We start from the raw sequence: 12,143 nt of genomic DNA on the forward strand, positions 1-12,143 counted from the left end.
GAGAGAGAGAAGCATGTCGCCTGTCACAACCACTCCATGGTATTGCTGGAAAGATCCATTCAGCAGTGCCATCAGAAAAGTGCTTTATGGGAGACAGTGCTAAGCACTCCATTTTTAGATGAGATTCAGAGGAATTCCATTTGGCATCTGAAGGTAATAAATGCCCATTTATCATTACAGGGCACTCTATTTTCATGAATCTTATAAAAGCCCCACTTGGAAATGCTAAGATCAGGCTTAAGGACAGCTGAGCCCCACTAGACATCAAGAAAGCCCATGGCTTTGGTTGCGTCTTTCAACATGACCAATCCACAGTAAGTACCATCAGAGCCTGCTCCCTGGATCTAGAATGCTGCCGCGAGTCTCCCACGAAATGAAGTTCTGCTACTTCAGGCAACGGAGGCAACCCTCAGAATAAGACTAGGAAAATGCTACAGTGATAATAAAATGAGACTTGCAAGGAAATTTAGAAACCATGAGGGTTTCTAAAAGCGGGCTTTATGACACCAGGCAAAGGTCTCCTAAAGGGTTGTATTCAGTTCCTGAAACCCAAGATGCCATATGAATGAACCATTTGATCTTACCAAGTGTCAGTGAGTGTGGCAAGTCAGCAGGTGGCAATTTATTTTGTGTCTGGCAACTCACTGGTAAACAATACCAAGATAAAAATAACACAACCTCTATTACATTACGCTGTCCCAGCCCCTTTAGCTGTGTGCCTGGCTCCTCAGTCATCAGAAGTATGATGACACATGAGTGCGTTCTCTGTGCCATTGTAGTGCACTGTGACAGCCCTCCTCAATGTGATACAATGCAGGATCACATGGCTGGATGATCAGCTGGATGGATCTGCTGATCTTGCCTGGGATTGCCCTTCATTGTGGGCTTTGTTGTAGAGCTGCCAGCTGATCCAGGTGAGAACAGACTCTAACCAATGTGTCTCTATTCATTCAATAGTCTAGACTGATCACTCTCTACTGGCGATATTGCTGGAGTAACAGCCAGACAAAGAGTCAGTCACAAGTACCTCTCATTCTTCTGCTGGTAACATGTCTACATTGATCAAAACAAGTCACGTGGCTGAACACACAATCAAGGATTTGGAAATGCAATACATGCATGTGTGTGTGCGCACACACGCATGCACACTTCTTTCGATGGGAGTAGCTGCAATGCCACGTGACAAAGGGGGCAATCAGGGTGGTGTTTACCCCTACAAGGAAGACTGAGTGGAGCCACTAATGTACTTTATCCAGCATAGTGCTCTTCTATATGAGACCAATGTGTAGGTTCAATAATTAGGCTGGGAGCTATGAGAGTTTCATTTTCATCAAAGGAACCTTTGAGTCTCTGCTGAGATGACCATGCCACCAGAAATGGAGCTGGACCATTACAACCACTGTCAAAGTGGACTGGAGGGCAGGGATGTGACAAGGCAGATGTAATCTCCCACACACATCAGAATCAGACCTTGTTAGTTTCAGAAACATAACTCCAGCCTTCTTTGATCACACTGATTAGAAAATTCTGTTTGTTCAATTCAAAAACCCTGCTTTCTTGAATAGTCCCTAAGAGAACAAACTAACCCAGCATGTACTTTTTAGGAAACATCTAGGGTAGCTGGGATTCCCCCAGAAACACCCACACTTCTAGATCAATTGTTGAGAAACACAGAACTGCATATCCCATGACTGTTCTGTCAGAAGCTCTTGAGTCGTTTTCTAAATGTCACACTGATGAGTAATATTGTCTGTGCTTGGCAAGGAGGAAAAAACCAAAGACTCAAGGGGGACCTACGAAAGCAAATCTGGGCACGGGGATTACCTGGTGAATGTGGGTGTTCCAGGCAGCCTACCTGTAACCCTGGAATAATCCAAGCAAAGGAAGTAGGCAGATTCAGCTCTGAGCACCCCAGGTAGCTGCTACTATGTATTGCTTGTTGGGTCTCACACTGTTGAGTTTTCCCATGAAGAGCAAGAGGGACAAGCAAGTAGGACTTGTCACTCAGATGCTTCTCTCACATACTCCATTCTTCTCAGATCCACAGCAGACCATGGGAGCCCCCAGGAAGCCTTTTTCAGTTAGAGAAACTAAGGCCATGGAAAAGCACCATGGAAAGTGGTACCAGTGCCCAAGAACAGTCTATGGCAGACCAGCTGCCTCTGGATTGTCACTGGCTTCTCATTCCCCATGCACGGATCCTCTGTGCCCCCCAAATGCTAAGTTTTTACTGTTTCATGCATACTACTTCCCTTCCTAACTCTGCTGTTTGACCAGAGACACAAGACTCAGCCTCTCAGGTTCTACAGGATGTGACAGGGCCAAGGATGTGTAGGAGGGACCAAAGATGCCCAGGAAGGGACAGCCAAAGTCTCCAACCCTGCATCCCCCATCAGGAGATGTTTGGCTCAGCACACAGCTGTTAATCATCTTGCAGGATGTTTATGTCTCCATTCCTACTTAGGTACCAGTGGTATTAAAAATGCCTCCACAAATTGATAGAACTCCTGGTGGGTTGGGAGGTGTCCCTGCCCCTGGCTGAGGCATACTGTGTGCCAGTGAAGCTGTGGGTTGGTTTCAGTGCCCAAGGTAAGCCTGCCTAAGACATAGACTGACCCAGACTCCTCTGTTTGCTCAGGTGACCCCTAATTTCCCATTCCCCAATCTTGAGAATGGAGGTATGGCCCCTTTGAATAGGAAAGGAGCAGCATCTCAGCTATCCTTGGCTCTCCTCCTCACCACCTCAAGGCCCCCAAGTCTCCAAGAAGTTCCTAGCTACCTAGAGTATATATCCAGTTGGGAACAGAGTACCTTTTATTATTGCGGCAGACAATGGAACCACTGCAAAGAACCTCATGCAATAATTCTCAGTGTATCACTACAATAGAAAGTGCAGTGACAAAGACTGCTAAGAGCTTCAGCTGTGTGTGTGTGTGTGTGTGTGTGTGTGTGTGTGTGTGTGTGTGTGTGTGTTTCTGGTTAGCAGAGGGTCCTTACCCCCTCCCTAAAGGACTTGCCCCCCAAAACCCACATGTTCAGTCCTGCCATTCACCCTAGTTGGTGAGGAAAAGGCAACTGACCAGGCTCTTGGACCAGTCCCTGACTGGCCAGTGGGAAAGAATAGCAGCCTCATGCTTCCCTTGTCCCCCAGCACAGCACAGCACAGCTTCCTGTACCTTCACTCCCCTCCTCCCTTAACACAGGGAAGATGGTGTATAGTTTTCATTAGCTAACCCTTCCCTGTTGTTCCTCCTCTCCACCCAGGCCTGCCATTGAAGGAGGAATTTCTGAAGTAGAGATTATCTCCCAACAAGTAGATGAAGAAACCAAGAGCATTGCTCCTGTGCAGCTGGTGAACTTTGCCTATCGGGACCTGCCCCTGGCTGCTGTAGACCTTTCCACGGGGGGCTCACAGCTCCTGTCGAATTTGGATGAAGAGTACCAAAGAGAAGGGTAGGTTCTGGCATGGCTGAGAGTCTCTTGCATAACTCCCCATGTTTCCATGGGTACCTCCCAAGATGCAGCAGCTGAGGCAAGAGATGCTGAGCAGAAGAGGCCAGAAGTTGACATTAGGTCACTTTTTCAACTCAGACACAATGCCCTCAGAGAAAGACCTAGGGTACTGAAAATGCCTGTTGCTGCTGGACGACCTCTTAATGTCTTTTGTGATGTTTGCTTAGAACTAAGGTAATAATAAGACTTGTCTTCGGACTGAAGTGACCCTTGATATTCTAACTCACTCTGTATACCTCACAGGAGTTAGGAATGTGCCCAAGGTCACAGAGCCCATAGGAGATGAACTTGGACTACACTCTGCTCTGCACACAGTGACCCTCCCTCCCTTCCTGTCCAGTGGGAGCCTGCAGGGGATGTTCTTACTTGAACTCCTCCTACATCACATTACTTGTTAATCAGATCAGCAGGTTGTTTCCCACTTAACTTCTCACTAGCCTGGTCTCTCTTACAAGTACACTCTTCAAAGGAATGATGGGATGGTCCAGCTGGATGGAGGCAAAGGAGATAAGAATTTGATCTCCGTGTTTTCCGGTGGTGGGGGTTGCAATAGTGAAAGCCACAGAGAGCAGAAATACTTCCTCGGGTGGTACAGTAGCTTAGAACACTAACTCTCACCTAAGCTTTCTTCAGTTCTTTCCTGTGGCTTCTAGGCACAGAATTGTAAATATTGGCCAGCACCAAAGAGCCAGTTCTGGGCAATGCTCCCAGGTGCCTGTAACCATTTTAGAAAGCGCTGGCTGCTCTAAACACAAAAAAGGAAGGGTTGCCGTGTATTTTAGAAGCAAAAGAAAAGCCATAGCTAAGCTAAATTTGCAGAGCTCAGATTCCCTGTGTTTGGTTCCTGAAGGGGCACCCCCTTCCTAAGATAAATTGCCAAACAACTGGGAAGCTGTACACCTGCTTCTGCAAAAATGACACCCTAGTGGCTTTCTCTGAAAATATAATTTTTCCAAGTATTGTAAACACAGCTAGTGGGACCCTGGAAGAAAATGACAGGCAAATCCATAGAAAACTCTCTGAAGGAATCAGGGAGATGCTGTAGTGGGAAACAGTACATGTTCTGCAAGCCAGGGGATGTGAGCTTGAATCCCCGGCAAGCAGCTACATGACTAGCTGTGCCTGTAACCTCAGAGGGTAGAGAAAGCAGATGGAGAGAGCTCACTGACAGGCAGCTCAGCCAAAATGGTGAGCTTCTGGTTAGGGAGAGACCCTGTCTTAAGGCAAAAAGGCAGAGAAGAGACCCACAGAAGGTGCCTGACACCCTGCTGTGGCCTCCACACAGGCACATGTACCCTCACATTCAAATCCATTCACCATGCATGGCACACATGAAGGAAGGAAGCAAGGACGAATATTTCTGAGGCGTGCCTTGCAGTGGCAGTATTGACCTGAGTGACCAAAATCTCTGGTCCCCTGTGGCTTAAAGCCTTAGCTAAGTCCTGAAGGGCCCAGAACCAGGGCCAGCTTTTGCAGCAGCCCCCATCAGCAGCGCCCCTGTGGGTGCTCAACAGGATCACAAAGCTGAGCTCATTGCTCTGCTCCTGCGCTCTCTGACGACATTCAGTCCTCCAGCCACAGGGTCTTTCCCTGAGCACCCAAAGAGTCACTGTGTTACTGCTCTCTGGTGGTCAAATCCGTTAGTGCAACCTCCAGAAATAGCAGGGAGCATATGATGCCAGGCTCTTCTCGATCAGGCCCAGTTTAGGTTCATAGTTAAATGACATGGAAAGAGCTAGGAAAAGCTTTAAGAGCTCTGGCTCAGAATCCACAGCTGCTCCTTTTGCTGCATAGTGAGTGGGTGTGCCCCATGGAGGTGTACCACACCAGAGGGTGTGCCTCATTTCCAGGCCTGCCCTGATGCTTTTGCCCCACTACCCAGGTTGTCCAAGGTCTGGCTCAACCATTCAATTAGTTTCTGAATTGGCTGTCTGCAAGGTCTCTTCACAAGGCAGGGACATTTGATTTGATTTGGCTTTCCGGTTGTGTTTCCCACCCCCACCCCCTATGCTGCTCTTGTCGTGAAAATAGGAAGCCACAGGGGAAAGATTTGCTGAGAGGCCTCAGTGGGACCCCTGTGTCAGCCAGACTGCATCCTGGGAAGGAAGAGCCCTTCACAGAATGGAAGCCAGAGGGAAAGAACCCAGCAAGAGCATGCGAGAAGGAGCGAGGCTGTTCTTCTTGGCTCTTCCTTCATTTCCCAGGGCTTTCCTGCCATTTCCAACCTGGTTCATTCTGAAGCAATGCAATCCAAGTGTAAAGTCCAAGTTTACAGTGCTCAGGGTCACTTATGTCTGTAAGAGCTCATGGAAGCTCTATAGGAATGGATCTTTCCAGTAGGAAACCAAGGGACCTTAGGGACCCTAATGCATCTGCCCTGCATGTGTGTCCCCAGAGTGCGGTGACAGTGGATGCTGTACCGTTTTCCATACTCTGGGACTGTGAGGGCTGGAGACCTTAGAGAGTGAATGCTGGAGAATCGAAAAGCCTGATGCTAGAGCATGAAGAGTGTGGCCAGGTCACAGGGTAACAGAGGGGAGCGTCGCTGTCTCTGCTTGTGCAGCTATCACTGCCATCTGTCCCCAGAGCGCTTCCAATAGTGACTCTGTACACACTGAACAGCCCTTCCCCCTTCCTCCAGCCTTTGGCAGCCACCATTCTACTCCCTCCTTAAATATGACCATTCTAGGCATCTTGTGTAAGTGAAAAATACAGTGTTTGTGTTTTTATCAGTGGCTTATTTCAATAAGAATACTGTCCTCAGAGTTCACCCATGGTATAACATGAGCCAGAATTTCCTTTCTTTTAACCCAACTAATATTCCATTATTATATATCCTACATATTTTGCTCATCTCTCATGGACACTCAGAAGACGTCGCATTTTTACCTATAGTGGATGGTGCTCCTGTAGACAAATGTCTCTGAGACCCACAAGTGCACTTTCTCAACCACACTGTACAAGTCCTCAGAGCACTAAAAGCAGAGTCAGCATGGTCCACAGCAGCTGTGCCATTTCACACTCGCACCCACGATGCATGAACGTTCCATTGCCCCATATCTGCACCAATACTCGCTATTCACCACGCTTGCATTGCAGCCATCCGAAGGGTGTGAGGTAGGGTGTGGCTTGAGAGTTTGTAAGTGTGTGATCCTGTTTGCGCACAGAGTCCTGTGAGGTAAAACGGGTCATTGTTGTAACTCAGACCGAGCCACAAGCATGAGTGAGGAGCCAGCCTTGACTTGCTGAGAAGTCTGTGTTTCAAGATTTCATTACTGTAACAAATACTCCAGAAATGCCTAAAAACACCCTCATAGACACACCCAGAAATTCACTCCTCATAGATACACCCAGAGGTGTCCTGTACTAAAGACTATCCTAGACATCGCTCCGTCCAATCATTCCAATCATGAAGACAGTCAGGATCAACCATCACCTAGCCTTTGTCCAGGTGATGCCTGCCATGGTCCAAACTGTCTGTTGCCGTGAGATTCAGCCCTACTTTCAGGCAGCTTGGGGCTCAGAGAGGAAAAGCAGGCTACTGGCACTGCCTCAGACTCAAGGTCTCCACCGAGCCTCAACCTGACTCAGTTCTGTTTGGCAGTCCTCTGTGGCTGTTTCCCATAGCTTCCTTGTTCCTCGCTCCTCTCCTGCCCTCAGCAGGCGACGCTCTCTCCCGCAGCCCCCTGAAAGTACAGCAGCCCCAGATGGAACACACTGCGCCCCGGGGTCTTCCTTCTCCCCTCCCAGGCCTGGACTCATCTTCTGAGCACAGATTCCATCTCTCCTTCTTCTCAGAAGCCTCACCCCCTTCTTTCAGCCTCCTCATCTCACCAGTGTTCCTCCCTCCGCTCTCCTAACCTGCACGCTACACCCCTGACTCCTGTTGGCCCCCCGTCACCCCTCCCTGCCTGTTTGCAATCAACTTCAAGCTTCAGTGACACATGCTGCACTCCTCAACCTGCCGCAGACTGGCTGCAGCCTCTCCCATGCCACGCCACACTATTCTCAAGGGCGTGGTGCCTAATCTTGATGTCAGCTTGATGGGATGTAAAATCACCTGAGAAACACATCACTGGGCATGTCTATGAAGATGTTCCCAGAGAAGTTAAACAGAAGAGGTAAGATCTACCCTTGATGTGAGTGACACTACCCCTATGGGCCGGAGTTCTAAACTGAATAAGAAGGGGAAAGGTGGAAGCCAGCTGAGTACCAGCATCCTCGCTCTGCTTCCTGACTGCAGCTACATGTGACCAGGTGTCCCCCCCCTCCCACTGTCAAAGCTTTTCACCATGATGACTAGAGAGCCAAAACAAGGCCTCTCCTCTTAAAGCTGCCTTTGTCAAATATTTTCTCTCGATGACAAAATAAGTGGCTAATGCAGGCATCCACATCCTCTTGCTTTTGAAATATTGAAATTGAAATTTTGAAATATTGAAATCCTTACATTGCCTTCTGTCACTCTGTCACTGTCTCCTTCTTGCCATGCCATCCCCGTGCCTGCCACCACAGACAGATATTCCTCTGCCATTGTGCCTTCTAAGCCTTTGTCAGACAAATAACAATTGTCATCTGCTGGTTCTTTAACTATTGGAGCACACACATTGGTGCACTCACGCACGCACACACACCCTTTTTCTACACACTGGTAAATTTTTCCATCTCTATAAGTTTTCAACTAGTAATCATCAAAGTCATGTGTCTGGCCCAAAGCTCCCTTTGAAACTCTTAAAGTTCTTTCTGGGATTTTCATAGGGATCCCCAAATGCCTCTGAATCCTGACCAATGTCAATGGGATAATCTAGTCTTCTTATCCTGAGTCAGCTGCATATTTGAAAGGAGAAATGTTCTTATCTATACCCAGAGAATTTTCTTTTATAGCCTTTCGGTGATGGCACTCAAATCCAGACTGAGGAGCCACAACCTACCCATTATAGCTATCCCAAATACAGCATGTCCCCAAAGAACTCTTTCCTCAAAGTGGAAATGACTCAAACCAATGGGACACAGATGTTGCTTGGTCTTGATCCTTAGCAACCAAAATAGGCTATGATCACCTCCGTTCGCTTCCAGTGGCCTTAAGCCCCTTCCCATCTCAGCAGGAACCAGTGTTTCCATCACTGCTAGGCTACCTGAAGTCTGCCTGTCACTCACAGACACCACCGCAGCTGAGGATCCTGTTCTCCATTGCTTTGACTGACTCCCAGGCTCCCTCTGGTGCCCATGATGTTGCTACTGCCAAAGGTGCCCATTCCAAGGGCGTCTGGGAAGCTGGAGCTCATGCAGTGTGGGTTCCATAGGGTAAGGATGGGACATTCCCTTCTCCCTTGACTCCCAACTCTGGATCGTGCCAACCGTGTGCTTCTTCTCACACCCTCTTCTCTAGTTCTGTTTGACCTCACCTTCACCTCCCTGCATCCAGGTCCCCAATGCAAACCAAGGAGCTGCCCTGGCACGCCATGCCCGTATCATCTTCCTTTCCCTATGTCTGCTTCTCTCTCAACCCAATGTCTCCCTCCTTCAGCACTGATAACACAAAACCTCCATGTGAATCCACAGAGGTGAACAGACAGTCTGGGGAGGGGGAGAAGGGGAGCAGAGGTGTCAGCCCCAGCTGCAAAATCCTGTGACAACAAAATGCTGTGAGACTAGCTTGATTATCCTCCCTCATCCCTGACACCGCCATTACGGAGTCCTGCACATTTGCATTGCCTTCAGTTTCTCCATCACATTCTTCCTCCAAGGCCTGGCTACCATCCACTAATTGCCACGGGCTGTGCATAACAGAGAACCAGCCTCAAACTCATTGGCCTCCATAATGTGGAATCCAGAGCTAAGGCAGCTCTGAGATTGGTCCAGAGAACTCATTAGTGTCAGCAGGGACCAGATTCCCCTTATCATTGCTCTCAACAGTATTGACTTCATCCTGATGATGTAAAAGTGGCCTCAGAGTTGGTGCAAGGGCTGCCTCTGGTAATCATGCATTCTCATTTGTATCTAGCAAGTGAGAATGACTGCCCATAATTAGCTTGAGAACAACATAGAACCTTCCCAGAAGCCTCCAGCAGTTCTTACCTAATGTCTCCTGGGTGTCACAGGGCAAAGAGTGCTCCTAGACCTGACTGGACCTATCTCCTGAATGGCAAATTGCTATGCCGGTGTGCTGGTACACCCACAGTACACCGCAGCTTAGAGAGCTGGTTCTAGACTGGCAAGATAGCTCAGCTGGTAAAGGTGCTTCTCATTGCAGAACCTGGCAACCTGAGTGAATCCCCAGAACCCACACAGTGGAAAGAGAGAACTGGCTATGCCAAGTTGGCCTCTGACTTTCACATATGCCCAGTGTGCATGTACACACTCTCACACACATGTATGTCCTCGTGCGTGCACACACACACACACAAAGTCTAAAGGGAGAACTAATTTCCCATTCATAACCGGACTCCCAGACAGGCAAAGCTTGGAAGAAGCACGGGTCTCAAACAGCTTACAGGGAGATGAAACCAACAGCGTAATTTCTGCCAGAATCAGAGTCAGAGGAAGACAACATAATGGGGGCACAGGGATATTTTTTGAGATGTCAGGTTAGAAAAAGAAGACAGGCCCAATATAGCAAACACCTCTAAATAAGGACTGAAATAATTTTAGATATGACAGCAAGCAATAGCTGGGGGCAAAGACAAGGGAGGAATGGGGCAATTAAGCCACAGCCCAAAATAGCCTCTTTGCAGAAACCTTAAGGACGCATTCTCCAGAAATCTCCTGTCCCCACCCGCATGCTCCCACAGCCCCCTCCCTCCGTGTTGTCAATGATTAGGAAAGCAATAGACTCACAGATACGCCATTTGTAAGTAAAGTAGTCACCCACTCCCATTTCATCATACAGCCTCAGGTTCTACTCATTCTACACCTAACCCCAGCCCTCAGCCAGGAAGTTCTCTCTAGCAAGGACCAGATCAACCGAGACTGGCTGACAGAATAAAGGAATAGCTGAGTGAGTGAGTGAGTGAGTGAGTGAGTGAGTGAGTGAGTGAGTGGGAAAACCCAGTTCCCCTAGAGAGGGGTGTCAACTGATCTACATGGAATCGAGGGAGAGCAAAGGACGGGGCGGGGCAGCACCAGGCTTCCCATACCCACAGCTAAGCTGTAGCTGGTACACCTCTCCAAGCAGTCTCTCCACAAACTCAGCCTAAAAGAAAGAGATCAGATTTGCCTCAGAGCATTCTGACTTTACTTAGTAAAAATTTAGAAATGTTGGGTCACCCTAGCCATGACCATGCACGTGTGAAGCCTAGGGATTCTGTACCAGGACTTATGGAAAGAGGGGAAGATGGGAGAGAGGGAAGGAAGGAGAGAGAGAGATTGAGACTCTTTGCCTTGCCTTCTTGATGCCAGTGAGATTTGCCTACAGTAAAATACCACCCTTCTTCAGGTTTCACAAGGGTTCTCTAGGATCCGACTATCAAAGAGAGCTTTAGTTAGGATACACAATGTATTGATCATAGGCAATTATCATTTTCCTATAGTTCAGAAGCCCCTCATTTTTAATTGATTAAGCAATCAACTCCCAGATACACACACACACACACACACACACACACACACACACACACTACTCACAACATACATGGTGTACAGCTTTGGGGGACCACAAGATGGCAGCAGAGTGCCTCTGGTGGTCAGAGGGGGGGACTGGGCATGAGCTCAACCTGGAGAGAGGAAGGTTTGCACCCTCAGGCTGGGTGCAGAAAGCAAAGGGAACCTGGGTTTATGGTTTCCAACATGAGAGCCCCAGTCATGTGGAGACATCCAGGATCCAGAATTTGACTGAAGGAAAAAAAAAAAGGGAACATGGCCAACCTAGAATTTACCAAACTCCTGTCAATCCGAGGGACAGGATAGGAGAAGTTGTACCTGAAACTGTAGCTAGCTTCTTCCCACAGGGTTAGGGAGTTGGCCTCATCTAGTAGCCCTAGTTGCAGAGACTAGCACAAAGGAAGTCCTTAGATTTGTGGTCAGCTCTCAGAATTGAGGGGTCTCTGGGTAGAAAAGAGCCCTTAATCCAACAGCACCCTCCTCCCCTCTCTGGGTCAGCTTGAAGCTCTTGCCAAGTACACCACTTGACCACATCCTTCCTGCCTGTTAACTGTTCAGAGATATGTGGATCACGTCTTTAGTCCTCTACGTGGGGACAGTGTCAAGCAGAATGACAGCTCCTGTCCCCCACCTTGTGGCCTTTCCCAGAGTTGATACTTCTGAGGACTCAAGAGATGGAAGATTTAGGGACGAGCACATGTTAGCCTCTAGTGACCCCAGTGGCACACAGCCTCCTACTTCTCCCAGGGCAATGGCGCTAACCTTTAGCTCTGACTGCGGAACTGAAGCTGCCCACATAGAAAGTGCAATGTATTCATTTCCCCAAAGGGCTGGAGGAGCAGCCTCTACCATCCAGCCTGAGCATTTGTTTTGTGAAGCATGCGTGAGTATGTGCTCTGGGACGCTGTGCACTGCCATGGCTTGCCTCTTGGAATCAAGTAAAGACACAAAGCTTGACTGCTCTCGCTCATGTACTGACTCACCCGGGGAGAGGAGATGAAACTCCAACCATCTCAGATGTTCAGCTAAAGGGT

At 48.5% G+C, this 12,143-nt stretch overlaps 1 protein-coding gene across 1 annotated transcript in view; it reads left to right on the forward strand.

The window, feature by feature from the left end:
• Window positions 1-276: 276 nt before the first annotated feature.
• The window catches only part of Tmem266 (transmembrane protein 266), a 61,575-nt gene continuing 49,708 nt past the window's right edge, over window positions 277-12,143 (forward strand). Inside the window, exons 1-2 of the mRNA XM_035443714.1 lie at window positions 277-314; window positions 3,265-3,453. Of these exons, the coding sequence (XP_035299605.1) occupies window positions 277-314; window positions 3,265-3,453 (227 nt within the window). The remainder of the gene's footprint in view (window positions 315-3,264; window positions 3,454-12,143) is intronic.

The sequence above is a fragment of the Cricetulus griseus genome, chromosome 4, assembly GCF_003668045.3.
Source record: "Cricetulus griseus strain 17A/GY chromosome 4, alternate assembly CriGri-PICRH-1.0, whole genome shotgun sequence".
NCBI lineage: Eukaryota > Metazoa > Chordata > Mammalia > Rodentia > Cricetidae > Cricetulus > Cricetulus griseus.